Raw genomic sequence first — 23,054 nt, 5'->3', positions numbered from 1 at the left:
AAGGCAGTCGATTATCTGCATTAGGTGTCTGCGCTGATTTTGTTCATTTACAGTCAATCTAAAGAATGCTCTAGTGTACAGTGGATGAATTCCTCCATCAATAATTATTAGGAACTAATACACAGTTTTATAGTACTGTAGTAGTATTGGTAGTGTTCCAACTTATTCTGTATTTCATTTAAATACGTTATTTGTTGCTCAGTTGAACAGTAATTTGTCCTTTTTAGCTGTCTCCATGAACTTCAGTTAATTGGAGCAGCAGTTTAATTGGGCCAAAATTAATTGGGTCTTGATGTGTCCCAATTAATCAGAGTCCACTGTATACCACTTTGGATACTGTTGGGGGAGGGGGAGTCAACCTACATGTGACTAGGTCTCTGGTACTCAGTGACTCAAAGGGAAGGGGGGAGAAGAGCTGTGCAGTAGTAATAGTTAGAAAAGCAGGAGATGTTGTAGATGTAAGAGACACCCAGATGGTATGTTGCTTCCCAGGTGCCAGGGTCAGGGAGGTCTCAGATCAGGTCCATAGCATCGGGGAAAGTGAACAGCCAGAAATTGCGGTACATTTGATACCAACGACATACATAGGAAAATTAGGTCCTGAAGAGAAATTATAGGTAGAAAGCTGAAAAGCAGGACTTATGAGTAGTAATCTCTGGATTACTGCCTGTGCCATGTTCCAGTGAAGGTAAGAATAGGATGATTTGGCAGACTAAGGAGCTGGTGGTAGACCTGAGGAGAGCCAAGGTACCGGTGACCCCTGTTTCCATCCAGGGGGTCAGTGTGAACATGGTGGAGGATTACAAATACCTGGGGATACGTATTGACAATAAACTGGACTGGTCAAAGAACACCGAGGCTGTCTACAAGAAGGGTCAGAGCCGTCTCTATTTCCTGAGGAGACTGAGGTCCTTTAACATCTGCCGGATGATGCTGAGGATGTTCTACGAGTCTGTGGTGGCCAGTGCTATCATGTTTGCTGTTGTGTGCTGGGGCAGCAGGCTGAGGGTAGCAGACACCAACAGCATCAACAAACTTATTTGTAAGGCCAGTGATGTTGTGGGGATGGAACTGGACTCTCTCACGGTGGTGTCTGAAAAGAGGATGCTGTCTAAGTTGCATGCCATATTGGTCAATGTCTCCCATCCACTACATAATGTACTGGGTGGGCACAGGAGTACATTCAGCCAGAGACTCATTCCTCCAAGATGCAGCACAGAGCCATAGGAAGTCATTCCTGCCTGTGGCCATCAAACTTTACAACTCCTCCCTTGGAGGGTCAGACACCCTGAGCCGATAGGCTGGTCCTGGACTTATTTCCTGGCATAATTTACATATTACTATTTAATTATTTATGGTTCTACTACTATTTATTATTTATGGTGCAACTGTAACGTAAACCAATTTCCCCCTGGGATCAATAAAGTATGACTATGTCTATGAGTGTGTGGCTAAGGAACTGGCACGGGGGGGGGGGGAGGGGTTCAGATTTCTGGATCATTGGGATCTCTTCAGCGGAAGGTATGACCTGTACAAAAAGGACAGGTTACATCTAAACCTGAGGAGAACCAATATCCTCATGGGCAGGTTTGCTAGAGCTGCTAGGGAGTGTTCAAACTAATTTGGCAAGGGAATGGGAACCAGAGTGATAGGTAGAGGGTGGGGCAGTTGGTACATGAGCATATGCAGTGTGTAGTGAGATTGTGAGAAAGGACAGACAGATGATAGGGCAAAATTGCAGTCAGTGGGATGATTATATATAGAGAAAAAGAAAGGTGAAAGTGGATATAGAACTTCTGGAAAATGATGCTGGAGAGGTAGTAATGGGAGACAAAGAAATGGCAGACAAACTTAACTATTTTGCATTAGTCTTCACTGTGGAAAACACTAGCAGTATGCCAGAAATTCAACAGTGTCAGGGGGCAGAAGTTGCTATTACTAGGGAAAAGGTGCTTGGGAAACTGAAAGGTCTGAATGAAGGCAAGTCACCTGGACCAGATGATGTACACCACAGGTTTCTGAAAGACATAGCTGAAGAGATTGTGGAGGCATTAGTAAAGATCCTTCAAGAATCACTAGATTCTGGAATGGCTCTGGAGGACTGGAAAATTGTAAATGTCACTCCACTCTTTAAAAAGGAAGGGAGGCAGAAGAAAGGAAATTATAGGCCAGTTAGCCTGACTTCAGGGGTTGGGAAGATGTTGGATCCCATTATTTGTGATGAAGTTTCAGGTACTTGGAGGCACATGGAAAAGTGGGCCAAAGTCAGCACAGTTGTCTAGAGGAGAAATCCTGCCTGTCAAATCTGTTAGAATTCTGTGAGGAAACAAAAGGCAGGATAGACAAAGGAGAGTCAGTGAATGTTGTTTATTTGGATTTTCAGAAGGCTTTTGACAAGGTCCCACACATGATGCTGCTTAACACGTTAAGAGCCTATGGTTTTACGAAAAGGTATCAGTATGGATAGAAGATTGGCTGACTGGTAGGAGGCAAACAGTGGGAACAAAGGAGGCCTTTTCTGGTTGGCTGCCATGGCTAGTGGTGTTCACAGAGGTCGGTGCAGAGGCGGCTCCTTTTCACGTTATATGTCAATGATTTGGATGATGGAATTGATGGCTTTGTGGCCGGGTTTACAGACGATACAAAGATAGGTGGAGGGGCAGGTACTGTTGAGGAAGCAGGGAGTCTGCAGAGGGACTTAGGAGAATGGACAAAGAAGTGGCAGATGGAATATAGTATAGGGAAGTATGTTGTCATTCACTTGTGGTAAAAGGAATAAAAGTGTAGACTATTTTATAAATGGGGAGAAAACTCAGAATTCAGAGGTGCAAAGGGACCTTGGGAGTACCTATGCAGGATTCCCTAAAGCAGGGGTCCCCAACCCTTTTTTGCACCGCAGACCGGTTTACTATTGACAATATTCTTGCAGACTGGATGACGGTGGGGGGGGGGGGGGTGGTGTTCAAGTTCAACAGTGCATGACAAGGAATGAGGAAAGGTGCAGCTGACTGATATCGTTTCATATCGCCAAATCATATTGTTTCCTCGCGGCCTGGTAGCACACACTTTGCTGCCTGGTTGGGGTCCGCTGCCCTAAAGGGTAACTTCCAGATTGAGTCAGTGGTAAGGAAGTCAAATACAAAGTTAGCATGCATTTTGAGAGACTAGACGATAAAAGCAAGGATACAATACTGAGGCTTTATAAGGCATTGATCAGGCAGCACCTGGTTTATTATGAGCAGTTTTGGCCTCCTTACCTAAGAAAAGAGGTGCTGGCATTTGTAAGGGTCCTGAAGAGCATCTCTGCTCTAAAGGGACATCCTTGTGTTCTGAGGCTGTGCCCTCACACCCTAGACTCCTCTACTATAGAAACATCCACTCCACATCCACTCTGTCTAGGCCTTTCAATATTTTATAGTTCAAAGTACAACCTTTTACAACCTTGAGATTCATCTCCTTCTACAGCAGCCACAGAACAAAGAAACCTAATAGAATTCACGAAAGTCCCGCATATCATTACTGTCAAACATCTAATGTGCGAACAAAGAAAGAACAAATCGTGCAAACAATAAAAAGGTAAACAAATAATACACAGGACGTGAATGGGAGAGTTGGCGAAAGTGGGCCCGCAGCCACGGAGCCAGTTCAATGCTGAGGCCAGTAAAGCCTCACAGAGTAGTGAGGTGAATTCTGGCTCAACCTTCACCCTCGGCCTTCATGCCTTAATTCTCTTATCCTGCCTTAGTGTTTGAATTGGCTAAAAGTCAGTTCATTTTCTGCTCAGGTCTGGGCCCCACTGCATCAATCTAGCCCGAAGTTTCAATCCAGCCCCAAGGACGCTCCAGCAATGGGTGCCACAGCCGTACCTGCATTCTTGAGAGACCAGTTCGCCAAATCCTTCAGGTTACCACAAAAAAACCAGGCAATACAAATGGTTTAAAAGCACAACCCCCAAAGGGAAATTACAGCTTGCGGATTGTAGTGACCACAGTCCAGAAAAAGTATATTAGTAGAATTGTTAGTAGTTTTGTTAGCTGTCCACACAACATCACCGCATTGCCAGCGCCATCTTGATTGTTTCAATGAGATCCCCCTAATTCTCCTGAAGTCCAGCAGGTACAAGCCCAGAGCAGTCAACCATTCCTCATACATTAACCCTTTCATTCCTGGGATCATTCTCATGAACCTCCTCTGGACCCTCTCCAATGCCAGCACATCTTTTCTTAGGTAAGAAGGATCCAAACTGTTCACAGTACTCCAAGTGCAATCTGACAAATGCCTTATGAATGATTTAAAGTTGCAATTCGAGAGTTTAAGTCCTGGACAGATGAAGGAACAGACAGCAACGTTCAGACAAATGAGTAGGGTCATACAAAAGTCCAGGATTGAGAAACAAGAGAGCATTTGGAAAAGTTAGCGAGCTGAAGGAGGATACAGAGATACCAAAAGCCCTATTTATTCAGGGATATGAGTATCAATTGGGAGATCAGAAAATAAGGCAGGTATTGGTGATTCTGCTGTGAAGTTTGTTATTGATTAATAAGCACAGTTTGAAAATAGACTCTGACAATTTTAATGTTATAATCTGAAGCAACATTAACAGGTGGCCATAAGCACCTTTTGGCTGTTCACACAAGAATATACCTGTAAATTAAAACATTTCTGTTTGGGTGTTTTTATTGTTATCCCAGTCCCCAAAAACCTCTGCTAATTCTTTCTTACCTTACCTACTTCAACCTAAATTTCCGTTTGGCTGACTGCCCACATTTGCTGGGCTTCCCTCACATCTGAGATGATTGAAGAGTACAAGAACTGACCCACTTTCACATGCTCACACTGTAACCTATTCTCTCACACTGTGCTATATTTAGATACGAGTACAAACTCCCCTGCTTGCTCACTGCTTCAGTTGTAGCTCAGTGGATTCCAATTTTATTCAAGGAACTTTTTGATGAAGCAGGAAGGTTGAAATCTCTGTGTTAAGCAGCTCCACATGGAGGACAGAGGTGTGAATACACTACACATGCACTAAGTGGAGCTGGTGATTCACTCCATTAATTTTACTGTCCTATTACCAATTTTTCCCAGACGTTCAAACCTTGAAACCAGATCAAATCAATTCAATATAAATTGACGTGCACAATGGACTTTGAAATATTTTCTCTTAAAAGCAATGCGTCTTTCCATCAAATTTATCATATCTTGTATCCCCTTATTTATTAACTGCTATGGAACTGAGAACAGGAGAGTGAAGATAGAGTCACAGAGTAATAGAAACATAGAAAACCTACAGCACAATACAGGCCCTTCGGCCCACAAAGCTGTGCTGAACATGTCCTTACCTTAGAACTACCTAGGCTTACCCATAGCCCCCTATTTGTCTAAGCTCCATGTATCCATCCAGGAATCTATTAAAAGACCCTATTGTTTCCACCTCCATCTCTGCCGCCAACAGCCCATTCCATGCACTCACCACTCTCTGCGTAAAAAACTTACCCCTGACATCTCCTCTGTACCTACTTCCAAGCACCTTAAATCTATGCCCTCTTATGCTAGCCATTTCAGCCCTGGGAAAAAGCCTCTGACTATCCACACGATCAATGGCTCTCATTATCTTGTACACCTCTATCAGGTCACCTCTCATCCTCCGTCGCTCCAAGGAGAAAAGGCCGAGTTCACTCAACCTATTCTCATAGGGCATGGTCCCCAATTCAAGCAACATCCTTGTAGATCTCCTCTGCACCCTTTCTATGGTTTCCACGTCCTTCCTGCAGTGAGGCGACCAGAACTGAGCACAGTGCTCCAAGTGGGGTCTGACCAGGGTCCTATATAGCTGCAACATTACCTCTCGGCTCCTAAACTCAATTCCACAATTGATGAAGGCCAATGCACTGTATGTCTTCTTAACCACAGAGTCAACCTGCGTAGCAGCTTTGAGTGTCCACTGGATTCTGACCCCAAGATCCCTCTGATCCTCCACAGCGCCAAGGTCTTGCCATTATTGCTATATTCTGCCATCATATTTGACCTACCAAAATGAACCACCTCACACTTATCTGGGTTGAACTCCATCTGCCACTTCTCAGCCCAGTTTTGCATCCTATCAATGTCCCGCTGTAACCTCCGACAGCCCTCCACACTATCCACAACACCCCCAACCTTTGTGTCATCAGCAAATTTACTAACCCATCCCTCCACTTCCTCATCCAGGTCATTTATAAAAATCACGAAGAGTAGGGGTCCCAGAACAGATTCCTGAGGCACACCACTGGTCACTGGCCTGCATGCAGAATATGACCCGTCTACAACCACTCTTTGCCTTCTGTGAACAAGCCAGTTCTGGATCCACAAAGCAATGTGCCCTTGGATCCCATGCCTCCTTACTTTCTCAATAAGTCTTACATGGGGTACCTTATCAAATGCCTTGCTAAAATCCATATACACGACATCTACAGCTCTACCTTCATCAACGTGTTTAGTAACATCCTCAAAAAAAAAATTCAATCAGGCTCATAAGGCACGACCTGCCTTTGACAAAGCCACACTGACTATTCCTAATCATATTATGCCTCTCCAAATGTTCATAAATCCTGCCTCTCAGGATCTTCTCCATCAACTTACCAACCACTGAAGTAAGACTCACTGGTCTATAATTTCCTGGGCTATCCCTACTCCCTTTCTTGAATAAGGGAACAACATCCACAACCCTCCAATCCTCTGGGACCTCTCCTGTCCCCATTGATGATTCAAAGATCATCACCAGAGGCTCAGCAATCTCCTCCCTCGCTTCCCACAGTAGCCTGGGGTACATCCTATCCAGTCCTGGTGACTTATCCAACTTGATGCTTTCCAAAAGCTCCAGCACATCCTCTTTCTTAATATCTACATGCTCAAGCTTTACAGTCTGCTGCAAGTCATCCCTTCAATCGCCAAGATCCTCACTAGTAATATAGCATGGAAACACCCCATCGGCTCATCTTGTTCATGCTGATCAAGATGCCCATCCAAACTACTGACAATCTGCAGGAGGAACTCAGCAGGTTGAGCAGCATCTAAGTGAGGAGATGATTTGTCAATATTCTGGGTCAAAACCATGTATTTCCACACGCGTCCAGATATGGTTGGCATGCAAAAGTTTTCCAATGCATCTCAGTTACATTCAACAATAATAAACCAGTTTACCTGTAATCTACCGTTCAGCTAGGTCTTCTAACAGGAACAAACTACAAGCAATTCAGAGTGGATCAAATTATACGCATTCTTATTACTTGCAAAGGAAAGCCTACCTCCATATGTTAAGTTGCTGGTAAAGAGCTTCAATCTTACAGCTCAAAACAAACCATTTTTATACTTGTACAGAAACCAGTAATTCATCAATTTCATGTCTTTGAGGTTGTTACATCCCACAACGGCATTCCTTAAAGCTTTATCTGGATCAGTGGCATTTGTTCTTTATTCAGTCCATTTGTGGTTGCCGCTACTTTTTGTCATTTATTTATTGTTATTTGGACTTAATTTCACTAGTAATTGGATCAGTGAGCTGAACTCTGACTGCTGGCCCTGAAACGTAACCACTGCACTGCACCACATCACCGTGGTAAGAGTCAGAGAGCACTACAGCCCAGGTATCGCCCCTTTAAAGGGTGGATTATTTGTTCTTTATTGCTAGGGGACTCCTGACCATTTCCCACTGACTGGAAGACATATGTGGAACCCATTCGCATCCTTTACTCAAGAACAAACCTGCCCGAGCCGTTTTCACTACTTGAAGCAGTGCCTCCTTAAGTTCTCCTCCTCTGGAGGGATATCACAGCTCTCAGCTGCTGGGAGATGCAATTCTTCCATCTAGTACTTCTCTGCACACCTAGCATCTTAGGGCATCAGCACCCTGCAGCTTCACACAGAACCATAGGGGAATGCCAGACTTTATTATGGCAATAATACATAGAATTAGGGCATTTGGTTCATTGAGTCTGCTCTGCCATTCAATTGTGGCTGATTTATTATCCCTCTCAACCCCATTCTCCTGCCTTCTCCTTGACGCCCTGACTAATCAAGAACCAATCAACCTCCACTTTAAATATACCCAATGATTTGGCCTCCACAGCCATCTGTGGGTGAATTCCACAGGCTCAGCACTATCTGGCTAAAGAAATTCTTCCGTTCTAAAGGGGCGTCCTTCTATTCTGAGGCTGTGTCCTCTGGTCCTAGACTCCCAACTGTATGAAACATCCTCTCCACAGAGAAATTTCCAGTCAGAGTCACTTTCCAAGGTAGGACTGGGACACATCTCAGCTTTACCAGGAACAAAATTTGATGCGAAGTTTTACCTTGAGATCATACTGTCTGAGTTTCCTCTTCAAAGTGGAGTTGTCCCTTTCCATCCCAATCAACCTCTGTTTGATATCGTTGTAGGCAGTGATCAGGGCAAAGTGGGAAGCGGAGTGCTCCTCTCCAGTCAGGTCTGTATTGGGGGTGTCAACCCAGTCCTCCTCATCATGCAGTCCTTCTTGTGTCAGTATACTGATATCTTCTTCGAAGTTGTAAGAATCCATAGTAGGCAGTCATCGGGAAACTGTTACAAGTGAGATAAAAATGTATCATTGCCCATTTATTCAAGCAGAAAATAAGTATCATATTTAACAGAACATTCAGACAATTAGTGTCTCACTCATTGATGTACACAAGAGATTCTTCAGATGCTGGAAATTCAGAGTAACACACAAAATGCTGAAGGAACTCGGCAGGTCATGGAGGGGAATAAACTGTTAACATTTTGGACTGAAGCCCTTCATCAGGACAGAAAAGGAATGGGGAAGAGGCCAAAATAATAAAGTGAGGGAAGGGGATGGGAAGGAGTGCAAGTCTGGCAGGTGAGAGATCGGACCAGACGAGAGGGAAAAGGGGTGGGTGAGGGAGGGGTGAAGTGAGAAGCCGGAAGGTGATAGGTGGATGACGTAAAGGGCTAAAGAAGAAGGAATCTGATAGGAGAGGACCGTGGACCACAGGAGAAAGGGAAGGAAGAGGGGCACCAGAGGAAACTGATGGGCAGCGTGAAGAGAAGGGGTGAGAAGGGAGCCAGAATGGGGAATGGAAAAAAAGAAAGGGGAGAAGGTAGAAATTACCAGAAGTTAGAAATTGATGTTCATGCTGACTTTGAGAGTCACTGAATGATGTAACTTTGAAGCATAGTTGCAGTTGTTATACAAACCACAGAACCTCCTTCCCATCCTCCCAGATTACCCCCACCCTCCCCTAGGATCCTCCGCAAATTAACGTTCTTGGCTGATCCAACTGCGATCTCAACACTCAAACCCAGTGATCTTTCATTCATTGCTTATCAAGAATCTAATTACCACCACCTTAAATATATTCAAATACCTTGCTTCCATTTAAAGACAGACTTCCAAAGCCTCACAGTCTATTGACTGAGAAGGCCACCATCGCCTTAAATTGACAAATCCTCATTTCGAAAGAGTGATCTCTAACTGTAGACGCATTTCACCACATGCTTCAATGTCCATGTGACAAATAAAGCTAATCTTAGACTCCCCTACAAGAAACATCTTGTCCACACGGAGTCCATCAAGACCCCTCAAAAGCTTATACAGTTCAGTATTCAGCCTTCTAAGCTCCATGGATACAAGGCTAGTCTGTCCAACCTAATGCTCAATGGAAATACAGCACCATATTTATACACAGCAAGCTCCCATAACTAGAATGAACTACTTTAGAACTTAGGATGTAGCTCATTGAGGGAAGTATGTTGACCAGGATACCTCTTTGTCCTTCCCTACTACAAACCTAGACAATGAGGTCTTTCCTTAGAAACAAAAAAATCTGTTGGAGGTTTTTCCAAATTCCAGCATCTGCAGTCTCTTGTGGTTCCAGATCTTCCCGTTGTGCCCGAGAGAGAGAGAGACGGAGACTCATTTTAGGGATATAAAGTCCTACGAGATGGAAACAGGCTCTTCAGCCCATCGAGTCCATCCTGATTATCAAGCACATTAATCCCATTTTATTTTCCCCACATTCCCACCAATTTCTCCAGGTTCTATCACTCACCCAGACACTAGAGGCAAATGACACTGGCCAATCAACCTACCAGTCCACATGTCTTTGGGATGTGGGTGAAAACCGGATCAGCCAAAGGAAACCCATGCAGCCACAGGGAAAAAGAGACAGGATCGGACCAGAGTCTCGTGAGCTATGGGACAGCAGCATCCCATTTTAAGACTGGGAGACCTAATGGTGGAGCTTCCCCTCAGTAATGTGCCAGTCTCTCGAGATTCAAATTGAAAGCAAGGCTCATAAAGCAGCCTGCTGCTTTTAACTCTTTCCTTTCCAGGGCGAAAATTGTACATCTGCTTTGTTTGGTTCACTCTCATCCTATCCTTCCACAACCTAGCGATGTGCTCCAGGAAACATTTCAACATCTTCATATATCTATCTTCAAATGACAGAAGGCACATATTAAATATCCTCCCAATGAGCCTATGATGTTATCTTGGTGTATTTTACCCTGCTGCTTCATTATAGGAAGGATGTGGAAGCTTTAGAGAAGATGCAGGGGGGATTGACCAGGATGCTGCCTGGATTAGAGAGCATGTCTCATGAGGATAGGCTGAGTGAGCTAGACCTGTTCTCTTTGGAGCGAAGTACGATGAGAGGTGACTTGATAAAGGTGTACAAGATGATAAGAGGGATAGAGTGGACAGCCAGAGACTTTTCCCCAGGGTGGAAATGGATAATGTGAGGGGCACAATTTTAAGGTGATTGGAGGAAAATATAGCAGGGGATGTCAGAGGTCAAGTTTTTAAACACAGAGAGTACTGAGTGTGTGGATTAGGGGTTGAGGTAGAGGCAGGGGACTTTCATGAAACTCTTAGATAGCAGACATCCCACCTCTCCCAGAAGTTCCGGGAGTCTCCCGCTTATTAATAGTGGCTCCCTGATGCCCGCAAATTATATACAATGTCCTGGAAATTGATCTTTTTGAGAGCGAGCGAGCGAGCGAGAGAGCGTGAGAATGAGAGAGAAAGCAAAAGAGAAAGCGCAAGAGCGACCACGAGAGAGTGCGCGAGCGAGAGAAAGAGCGACCACGAAAGAGAGAGAGCGAGCGCACACCATGGCAGTGTTCCAAAAAAATATATAAAACGTACATCACCCCAGACTACACTAAAGTGTACCCCTGCCTAATAGGGGTCAAAATAATGACAGTGTTGCTCACTGCGCTGTTTGCAACAATGACTTTTCTGTTGCCCATGGTGGGTTAAGACTGTAAAAGACATGTTGAGGTGAGTTTAACAGGTGTCATTCATTCATTAGCATAGCTAACGTTATTTAAACTAGCTGGCTGGCTGCTAAGGAGCTACTCTATTGCAGACATCCCACCTCTCCCGGAAGTTCTGCGAGTCTCCCGCAAATTGATGGTGCTACCTCCCTGAAATGAATTTTTGCAGGGTGGGATGTCTGAGATAGGCACATGGATGATAGAGAAATGGAGGGCTCTGTAGGAGGGAAGGGTTAGATTGATCTTAGAGTAGGTTAAAAGGTTGGCACAACATCGTGGATCAAAGGGCCTGTACTATGCTGTACTGTATGTTCTAATTGATTCCTCTTTTCTTCCTCCTACTCTCCAACCGGCCTCCACACCTCCCTTTCTTCTATGAACAATTACTAATCAGAACAAAATCCTTTACAATTTGGATTTCTTATTAACCATACACGACCTTGTCTGATTTACTCCCTTACTCTGCATAACCAAAATTTTGCACAAGATTGAGGTTCCTGAAGTTAAAAGTAAAATCCTTTGGTAACAAAAGGGTTAACCAGGATCAGCAGAGATTCAGCTTCTGTTTGACCTCACTGACAATTTCTTTCTCTTTGTGATGATTAAAAACGAACCTTTCCACTGATTTCCCATTCTGACATTAAGACCTAATCCGAAAACTCAAACTATTTGTAGTTACCCTTAACTTGGTGATCGATCTGTACAAAAACTGTGGAATGTTTATGTTCAAGATTTTCAAACCTTCTGTGTGCTTTAGTATAAAAATAAGCAAATGCTTTTCACTGCAGAAGGCCTGGCTCAGGCTTTGATATTGACTGTGGTTTCAGTCGCTATGAATATATTCCTACTGCACTTTCACTTTCTAGTTAGAAATTTTAAATGAGTCATTTCTCGCACACTGAAACTCCAAAGCACTAAAGTGACTGAACATAGTTAGTAATTTTACACATACATTGATCTAGATGGAAGTGGAGCCAAGTAGAGCCTGAGAAATCGGATGCTGACGGAGACAAGGAGGAGGAGAAGGAAGTGAAGCTCTGAAGGAGTGTCAGAGACAGGAATCAAGAGCAGCTGAATTCTCTGCTATCATGAGGAAGGAGTGGGAAGAGGGTGGCAGGGTTAATGTAACCAGCTGTGCTTGAGAGTTTGTGAAGGATTAAACAAGAAAGGAAGTCATTGTTAGGATGATAGACCAAATGGGCACATCCTCCCCTCCCTTCCCCTTTCAGCCTTCTGAAGGGGAAGTTTCCTTTGCAACTCCCTAGTCCGCTCTTCCAAGTAAATCAACCGCTCCCCTCATACAACACAAAATACTGAAGGAACTCAGCATGTCAGGCAGGATCTAAGGAGGGGAATAAGCAGTTAGTGTTTCAGGCCGAGACCCTTCATCAGGACTAGGAAGCTACAGAAAGCAGGTGGGGGTGGGGGAGGAGGATATAGGCTCCTGGTGATAGGTGTGATCAGGTGAGGGGAGAAAAAGGTGGGTGTGTGGGGGAGGAGGGATGATATGAGAAGCTGGGAAAGAATAGCTGGAAAGGATAAATGGCTGAGAAAAAAGTAATCTAATGGGAGAGGACAGTGGACCATGGAAGAAAGGGAAGGAAGTGATGGGTAGGTGAGGAAAAGAGAAGGGCGGAGAAGGTAACCAGAATGGGGAATGGAAAAAGGGAGAAAGAGGGAGGGGGAGAAACTATCAGAAGTTAGAGAAATCGCTATTCATGCCATCAGGTTGGAGAATATGTCAGGATGGGAATAGAAAGTCGAATTGAAATGGGTAGCCACTGGAGATCCTCTCTTTTGTGGCGGACAGAGTGAGGGTACCCGACAAAACAGTCCCCCAGTCTGCACCAGGTCTCACTGCTGTAGAAGATGCTGCACCAGGAGCACCGAATACCATAGACGACCCCGACAGAGGAGGTGAAGTGTCGCCTCGCCTGGAAGGACTGTTTAGGACTCTGAATGGTGGTGAGGGAGGAGGTGTAGGGGCAGCCGCTGCACTTGTCATGCTTGCAAGGATAAGTGCCAGGAGGGAGGTCATTTGGGAGGGATGAAAGGAAAAGGAAGCTCAAGATTTCCAGAATCTCTTGTGTTCCCCTTATATAACAAGGCCCAATGTAAATATAGAACAGCATCGCATTTTCCATCTGAGCACTTTGTAACCTTCCAGACACAATAATAAATTCAACATTTTCAGGTAACATTTTTTTCTGTGTCAGAACTGGCCAGTTTTAATTTTACTTTATTTAGAAGTACAGCATGATAACAGGCTCTTCTGGCTCACGGAGCCTGCGCCGTCCAATTACACCCATGGGACCAATTCATCTTTGGGATGTGGGAGAAAACTGGGGAAGCCAGTTGAAACCCACACAGTCACAGGGAGAACGTACAAACTTCTACAGGCAGCGGCAGGAATTGAACCAGGGACGCTGGCTCTATAAACTCTATGCAACAGTGGCACTCCATACCAATGTAGTTCCGTATCATAAGAACACAACAAAACCTGGAGCAGGAGTAGGCCACTTGGTCCCTCTAGCCTGGTCCACCAGTGGAATCACTGACCTTCCAAAAATGTATCCATCTCCTCTTTAAATCCTTCCACAGATCAAGCCACCAAAACCAGCCAGCATAGAGAGCTCCAGAGATTCACCGCCCTTTGCAAGAAGAAATTTCTACACACCACAGTTTTATAAATGACCATCTCTGTCCCCCATCTTGCAGTTGTGCCCCTTGTTCAAGACTCTCCTACGTGTTGAAACCTCTCAAAACCTCTCAAAATCAATCTCTAGGATCTTATATGTTTCAATAAGATTAGCACATCCATCAAAAAGGATACATCCCTGGTAGCATGAGTCTGGAGTTGCCATGGTGATAAGGTGTTGATGAAAGAGAGGGAGAGAGAACAAAAATCAACAAAGAAACATACAAGTGCTCATTAGATCTAGATGTTCCCTTTTCCCAAACGAGCCCTCCCCCACCCTCTCTGCAATTTTAACCTAACATTTTCTCTGTTACCCAGATATGATTGGTCTTCCTCAACCTGAAACATTAACTCTGTTTCTCTTTCCACCGATGCTCGCTGACCTGCTGAGTGTTTCCAGCGTTTTCAGTTTTTACTTTTTGATTTCTGGCATTTGTAGTTTCTGATCTCCATTAAATCTTCCACCTCCCTTCGTATTCTAGACCACAGTAATTCAGCACACTGGTTCTGTTGTCTCAAGTTCTGCCCTCCGATTACCGACCCTTCTGCCAATGAAATCAGTTTCTCGTATCTTATATCAAGGTCTGCCATTCATTTAAACAATGGGGAATAATAAAACTGCAGATAAAATAATGTAGATAGTCTAGTCTTTGGACACAAAATATTAACTGCTTTTTGCTTTCCACAGGTATGGCATTAGTTATAGATTCATAGACTCATGCAGCATAGAAATAAACTCTTCACCACAAACTGCTACATGCCGACCAAGGTTCCCATCTTAGCTAGTCTTGTTTGCCTTTATTTGGTCCATACCCCTCTGAACCTTTCCTATCCATATATTTGTCTTCTTCTTCTTTTGCCTGTTTAGGGCAGCACTGAAGGTCCTCCATCTCTGGCAGCGTTCATGCTTCCTTCATCGTGTCAGTAGCTTCCTTTTGGTTTACTGTCAATCATGCAAGTCTCGGGTGGAGACCCAGGAATACCGTCGCACACAGATGTAGAAGGATTCTTCATTGCTGTTTCTGTAACAGTTTTGTTTGACCAGTCAGGGTTGTTAGCCCTGAGCTGAACCTCCAAACCTGGAGGATTGGTGGACCACTCTTAGTCTGGCCTCTACCTTTTGACCTATTTTGCACGGGCAACCCTACCAAGCGCCAAAGCATAAATCCCTGACTCCAGCCAACATAGCTCTCCGAGTCATTGAGGCACGCAAGCCTCCAAACCCTATGACAAGGTTGTGGACCTCTTGGAGGTCATATACCTATCCTGGTGCCTTTTAGATACCACTTCCTCTGGCAGCTCATTCCATTCCTGGACCACCCTATGGGCAAAAAAAAAACATTGCCCCATACATTCTGATAAAACCTCTTCCTTCCCACCTTAAACTTATGTGTTCTAGTTCTTGATTCCCCTACCCTGGGAAAAAGACTGCGAGCATCAATGCATCTACACCCTCATGACATTCTTCCAGCATTTGCTGTTTTTGTATTAATTTAAACAGGCCTACACGTAATAAAAGCAAAGATAAGGGTGCCAATGCATTGAACCTGATGAAAGTGTTGTAGTGGCGGTGATGGCGGGGGGTGGGGTGTAACAGAAAGGAAATAGGAGCTTGCACTGACCCCAGGATCAAACTGCTCAAGTTTAGATTTGCCATTTAACCATACACAGGAATACAGTCAAATGAAACAACGTTCCTCTGTATCCAAGGTGCAAAATACAGTACATTCAGTCACACACAGCACGTATAGTTATGAGAGCACATGCAGTCACAAAATAATATCAACACAAGTCCCTGAGTGACATGGACTGAAGGTTGATAGTGGATGGGATGTTGTCCTGGAGCCATGTTTCTTCAAGAACAAGCATAGAGCCTGTTCTCAGCTGGGTCAGTCACAGATGAAGGTAATCCTGCTTGTCTTCCAGGGAGTGAACACTGGACAGCAGAGCTGGCCTGCAGGGACCAGCACAGATTCCAGCACTCCCACCACGCCTCTGTCCTCTCCCACACTGCTTCCAGCGCCTCCTCCCCTCTAGTGGCTGCAACAGGCAACGCCGTGGCATGGGGGCCTGGTCCACGCAACAACTGAGGCCAAGCACCATCAGTCTCGCCAATGGACTGATGCACCGGACTTGCAGAATGTTATATTACCTATGTCCAAAGGGGTCTTGCAGTCACCTTCAGTCACTACTAACCTGTCCTACTCAAACCCAATGTAGTGAGAATATTTACGCATTCCGATTGGGATTGAATTCGAGTGGAGTGCTTGTCTTTGTCTCTTTTTCTCTCAGTCTCTTCTGTAGAACGCTGACCAGGTTCTTTTCTGAAGCAGCCAATTCACAGAGAATTTGAACTATTTAAAGGATGTCTACTGTACAATGAACAGTTCTCCCAATCCCTGATCTCATGGCCTGAGAGGTTGAATAGCTTCTATGCTCTTACCGTTGATGGGTTAATAGATAATACAAGAACAAACGAGACTCAGATTCAGAGAGAGAACTTAACCCTGTTACTTGCCCTTAAACAGGGCAATAATTGGGTTCCCAGGCACCTGAGTTGTAGAGAAAGGAAAAACACCCACCTTTTTTTTCCCCCAGTGTTATTATCTACCTTTTGTTCATTTAGGGTTTTTCCCAATAGTCAATTATAAATAATTATTTTATTGATCATCAAATGACAGAATTCTGCAGTGCTCAGGCGTGGCAAATTAATTGCATTTAATTTAAAATTTCAAAGCCCTAAAGGAATAGTCTGATGGATTGGAAGTGAGAGATGCTTGTTCTTTTTCTTTCCAGCGTACAGTTTAGGAATTCATCTGCTCATCACGACTGAGATGTCAAGGTTGGTTGTTAAACTTGAAAAGGAAAACATTGGAACACTGAGGAGAAACGGCAGGGTGTGTGACTAATTGGATACATAGTTCAAAGACTGGGCAGAGCTATGATGAGCCAAGTTATTTCTTCTCTTTGAAACATTTCTATTTGCAAATTGGAGTAGCACAGATTGAGCACCAAAAAGCATTTGCCTTCCCAGCAACTAGATTGTATGCAGATCATCAAACATCTGCAAATCGCCACCTTCCATTTAGTCAGAATATTAAAGATCTCAGGCTTAGTGCCTTTGTGACTCCTCTTCCAAATTACAGCCAGCTCACCGTTGTCATACAAGGATTCATGGTGTTCCTTCAGTGGGTTCTGAAAGCCTTGCTGCCTTTGAGTTCTTGGTGCTCAGTAAGGTGGGGCTTTGAGTGTTTGGACTGTAAGTGGCATTGACAGTTGTCATTGGCAGAAGCTTGTCAGTTCAGACCCAGAAAATCTCTACAGAAATTACTCAAGACAGTGTCCTAGGCACAACCATCTTCAGTTGCTGAGGAGAAGCAGCAGCTGAATGACCTTTCTTCTATCGCAAAGTCAGAACACAGAACATTGTACAGTATAACAGAGCACAGGCCCTTCGGCCCATGATGTTGTGCCGACCTTTTAACCTGCTCCAAGATCAATCTAACCCTTTCCTCCTGCATAGCCCTCCATTTTTCTTCCATCTATGCGCCAAATCTAAGAGTCCAATGGTTCCACGCACCAATCACTCTGTATAAAAAACCTACCTGACATCCCCCCCCCTATACTTTCCATAGAACCACAGAAACTACAGCACAGAAACAGGCCTTTTGGCCCTTCTTGGCTGTGCCGAACCATTTTCTGCCTAGTCCCACTGACCTGCACACGGACCATATCCCTCCATACACTTCCCATCCATGCATCTGTCCAATTTATTCTTAAATGTTAAAAAAGAACCCGCATTAATCACCTCGTCTGGCAGCTCATTCCATACTCCCACCACTCTCTGTGTGAAGAAGCCCCCCCCCCGCTAATGTTCCCTTTAAACTTTTCCCCCTTCACCCTTAACCTATGTCCTCTGGTTTTTTTCTCCCCTTGCCTCAGTGGAAAAAGCCTGCTTGCATTCACTCTATCTATACCCATCATAATTTTATATACCTCTATCAAATCTCCCCTCATTCTTCTACGCTCCAGGGAATAAAGTCCTAACCTATTCAACTTTTCTCTGTAACTGAGTTTCTCAAGTCCTAGCAACATCCTTGTAAACCTTCTCTGCACTCTTTCAACCTTATTTATATCCTTCCTGTAATTTGGTGACCAAAACTGAACACAATACTCCAGATTCAGCCTCACCAATGCCTTATACAACCTCATCATAACATTCCAGCCTTATACAACCTCATCATAACATTCCTCCAACACCTTAGTTATGCACCCTTGTATTAACTATTTCTGCCCTGGGGGAAAATCTCTGGCTGCCTACTCGATCTATGCCTCTTATCTTGTACACCTCTATCAAGCCACCACTCATCCTCCTTCACTCCAAAGTGAAAAGTCCTAGCTCACTCAACCTATCCTCATAAGATATAGCATCAATAGATGTAGGTACACAGTCTAATCCAGGCATCATCCTGGTAAATCTCCTTGGTACTATCTCTGAAGCTTCCACATCTTTCCCCAACAATGAGGGAACCAGAACTGAACACAACACTCCAAGTGTGGTCCAACCAGAACCTTACAGAGCTGTAACATTAACTTGCGGCATCAGAACTCAATCCCCTGACTAACGAAGTAGGGATGTTCACTGATTATCGCACAATAATTAATTAAACTAACAGCTTCCCAGCAAATGAGGTAGCCCATGCCTGCACATAGCAAGACCTGGACAACAGTCAGGCACAGACTAATAAGTGACAAGTAACATTGCAGAGGCAGATACATTAGAGGCATTTAAGGGTCACATGGATGATAGAAAAATGGATTGCTATGTAGGAGGGAAAGGTTAGATTGATCTTAGAGTAGGTTATTAAGGTCGGTACATTGTGGGCCACAGGGCCTGTACTGTAATGTTCTATGTTCTTTTAGCTCCATAAAAGTGCCAGGTAATAATTATCTCCAGCAACAGAGTTTCTAACTATTCATTCCTTACCTCAGCAATAGCACCATCATCACTAAGTTCCCACCATTAATATCCCGGTATAAATGGTGGGGACTACATCAATAGCAACACAGGTCAGAGGTCGAGTATCCTGAGCCTGCGGTGGAATCAAGAGCACAGTGGAGAACTCTCCACTTGCCTGGATCAATTGTCATGCGCGCAAGTACAGTGAGATGCAGGTACAATGAAAAATTGACTTCCAGCAGATTACAGGTGCATAGGTTCAGACAACACGCAGAACGTAAATATTTATCATTTATCCAATGCCTTGAAAAAGTATTCGGCCCACAACCCTTTGTTCGCATAGATGAGTATTACAAGCAGGGACTGGAAGTCTGGTTAGAATTGAAAGGAAGATGAATGCTGCCATTACAGTTTTTAATTTTTTTTTCATTCTTTCCAATTTTCCCTGTTTTGGGGGGGCTCTGCTATGAAATAAAGAGCATGTGATTCACAAATAAAAGTTCTCAGTTAAGTTGATCAAAATCCCTGGTTGTAATACACATTTATGCGAACAAAGGGTTGGGGGCTGAATACTTTTACAAGGCCCTGTATCAGAAAGTGAAGTGAAAAAAAAGTGTACAAATAGACATCTGTGCAACAAAAAGGACAAGTCCATGGTAGTGCAAGAGGTGATCCACTGCTAAAGTAAGACAAGTGCAATGCCACCGGCCGTCAAGACTTCCAAGCAAATCAAACTGCTTGACTGACAGCCTGTCAACCTCCCAAGCCTTCCTTCCCAACCCCACTGGCATACAGTGGCTACAGCACAGTCTATCACATGCAAAGCCCTCCCCGTCACTGAGCACACTTACAAAAAGTGCTGCACCTATTATCAAGCACCCCAGTCATCCAGGCCGTGCCCTCATTCAGTACTATAATTGGGCAGGATGTAGAGTAAGAAGCCTTAGGTCCCACACCACCAGATTCAGGAACAGTTATTACCCTACAACCATCAAGCTCCTGAACGAACGTGGACAATTCTCATCACCTCAACGCTGAACTGACTCCATAACCTATAGACTCACCTTCAAGGACTCTACAACACAAGTTCTCACTTTAACTTTTTTATTAATTGCACTATTTTTCTTATTTTGCTTATTGGCTGCTTGTCAGTTTTTGTTGTGTATAGTTTTTCATAAATGAGTTGTATATGGTGACATGTACGTACTCTGATAATAAATTTACTTTTGACTTTGACCTACAGAGTATGCTGGAGTTAAATACCTATACTTCTCTGGCAACAGCTCCCTAAACCTCACCTCGATATCAATACTCATGAATCTACATAAATGTCATAAAAACCCATCTGGTTCACTTCCTCCTGGAGGAAGTCTGTTCTTACCCAGTCAAAGTCAGAGTTGAGTTCACTGTCAGATGCAGAAATACATGTCTGCACAGGTGCAATGAAAACCCTACAGCAGCAGCATCATCACAGGCACACAGAATCATATAAACAATATTCATAAGAAAAACATACATTAGCATAGAACATAGAAATCTACAACACTTTACAGGCCCTTCGGCCCAATGTTGTGCCGACCATGTAAACAACTCTAGAAATTGCCTAGAATTTGCCAACCGCATAGCCCTCTATTTTGCCAAGCTCCATGTACCTATCCAAGAGACCCTTAAAAGACCCTATTGTATTCGCTTCCACCACTGCTACCAGCAGTGCATTCCACGCATCCACCACTTTCTGTGTGAAAAACTTACCCCTGACGTCCCCTCTGTATCCATTTCCAAGCACCTTAAAACTATGCCCCCTCGTGTTAGCCATTTCAGCCCTGGGAAAAGCCTCTGGCTATCCACACGATCGATGCCTCTCATCATCTTATACACCTCTATCAGGCCACCTCTCATCCTCCAAAACTCCAAGGAGAAAAGGCCAAGTTCACTCATCATATTCTCATAAGGTACACCCTCCAATCTGCACTCTCTCTATAGTATCCACATCCTTCCTGTAGTGAGGTGACCAGAACTGAACACAGTGCTCCAAGTGGGGTCTGATCAAGGTCTTGTATAGCTTATAGAGCTCTCATGGCTCTTGAACTCAATCCCACAGTTGATGAAGGCCAACACACCATATGCCTTCTTAACAACACTGTCAACCTGCACAGCAGCTTTGAGTGTCCTATGGACACGGACCCCAAGATCTCTCAGATCCTCCACACTGCCAAGAGTCTTACCATTTATATTATATTCTGCTTTCAAATTTGACCTACCAAAATGAACCACTTCCCACTTATCTGCATTGAGCTCCATCTGCCAAAATTATGCACAATCTTAACAAGAAAAAAAACAATTCAGTAAAAGCCCATTTTAGTGCAAAGTGATCAAAGTGGCCAGAGTGCAGCTAAACCTATGATTAGGTTTATGCCAGTCAGTTCAAAAACTGAGTGGATGTAGCTGTCCTTAAACCCGGTGGTGTTGGACTTCAGTTTCAGTATCTCCTGCCTGATGGTAGCTGCCCGGATGGTGGGGATCTTTTGATGATCGATATTACCTTCTTGAGACAGTGCCAGTCGGGCCTATATGTGAGAGTAGCGGTTGACTTTTAACTTCAGGGTCAACAAGGGATGGACAAATAAATGCCAGCATTCCCAACATCTATATTCCATGTCTGAATTTTTAAAAATGGCACTGAACCAAATGCTATACAAAGAACTCTCCACATCTGTTACAGTGTAGGGTTATTCTATAAACAGGGTGCAGGAACGTCAAGCAAAAAGTTCCCAACGTTATAAAGTCACATACCGATTCATAGATAATAATTCCAAGAATTTTTAACTCAACCTGCCTGTCTGAATTTTTTTTAATGTTGTTTTATAGTTTGTTCAGTTTTACCGTAAACTAATCACTCTAAGGCAGACCATTGCTTGACAAGATACCATTGGCACACTGCCCAGTGACTTAAGACAATGTCACCCCATTAAATTTGTGGCTTTATTCTAATAAATCATATTTCTTTCACATCGTTTGCAGTGTAGTAGAACCAGTGACTGTCTGTGGGATGCCTCCAAAAACTGGGTATTGCAGTACAGTTCTGACAGAACAATTGTAATTATAGGTTACTAAGTTACTGTCACTTAACAACAAGGCAAGGTAAAGAACTTCACAACAGCCAGGATCTCCCGGTGCCCACTCATTTCAATTTGACTTCCTATTCCTGCAACATCATATCTGTCCATGGCCTCCTCTACTGTCACACTGAGGCCAAACTCAGGTTGGAGGAGCAACACTTCACATTCCACCTGGATAGCCTCCAACTTGATGGCATGAACATCTATTTCTCAAACTTCCATAATCTCTCCCTGCTACTTCCTGCCCCAACTCCTCTTTTCTCTCTTTTACCGTTCCCCATGATGGTTACCCTCTCACCTCCTCAACTATCCATCACCTCCCTTTGGTGCCCCTCCTCCTTCCCTTTATCCCATGTCTTCTCCTGTCAGATTCCTTCTTCTTTGGTCCTTTATCTCTTCTATCGATCCCCTTCTAGCTTTATACTTCTTCCTCCTCCATCCCAACCCACCTCCCCCCTCAGCTGGTCTCACCTATCACCTGCCAGCTTGTACAACTTCCCCTCCCCCCAACTGCCTTCTGCCCCCTTCCTTTAGTGTCCTGATGAAGGGTCTCAGCCCGAAATGTTGACTCTTTATTCTTCTCCACAGACGTTGGCTCACCTGCTAAGTTCCTCCAGAATTTTGTGTGTGTTGTTTGGTGAAGAACCAAAACTTTCAGATGAAGCGAAGCACAGGATTGTCTGTAATCTAATTGATTAACTGTGCACACTTGAGGGGCCAAATGGTCTCCTCCTGCCCCACGTTCAGCCAATATGTTTGAAAGAAAAACTCAGCATCTTCATCAAAGGCATCCTGTTGCTTTGTTTAATGCACTTTGTCTGTTTCCCTCCACTCTTTGCCTCCCTAGCCATCTGAAGTAGAAATCACTATTTGAGGGAAGGCCAAAAAGACTGCAGATGCTAGAAACTGAAACCAAATACAGAACACTGGGTCAAATAGTACAAGTCAATATTTCAGAATCAGGTTTAATATCACCAGCATATG

General features: G+C 44.0%; 1 protein-coding gene across 3 annotated transcripts in view; it reads right to left on the bottom strand.

Annotated features, from left to right (window-relative positions):
- tbkbp1 (TBK1 binding protein 1) overlaps nt 1-23,054 on the bottom strand; it is a 182,686-nt gene that overhangs the window by 147,380 nt on the left and 12,252 nt on the right. For 2 of the 3 annotated variants that reach the window (XM_063037938.1, XM_063037937.1), the window contains exon 2: nt 8,331-8,575. In XM_063037938.1, coding sequence (XP_062894008.1) covers nt 8,331-8,555 — 225 coding nt within the window. In that variant the 5' untranslated portion in view covers nt 8,556-8,575. Of the gene's footprint in view, nt 1-8,330; nt 8,576-12,245; nt 12,291-23,054 lie in introns of those variants that run through there. The other variant, XM_063037939.1, reaches the window with a different exon arrangement.

This window comes from Mobula hypostoma, chromosome X1 (assembly GCF_963921235.1).
Source record: "Mobula hypostoma chromosome X1, sMobHyp1.1, whole genome shotgun sequence".
NCBI classification, from domain to species: Eukaryota; Metazoa; Chordata; class Chondrichthyes; order Myliobatiformes; family Myliobatidae; genus Mobula; species Mobula hypostoma.
The sequence above is the reverse complement of the archived record's forward strand: the minus strand, read 5'-3'. Positions and strand labels throughout refer to the sequence as shown.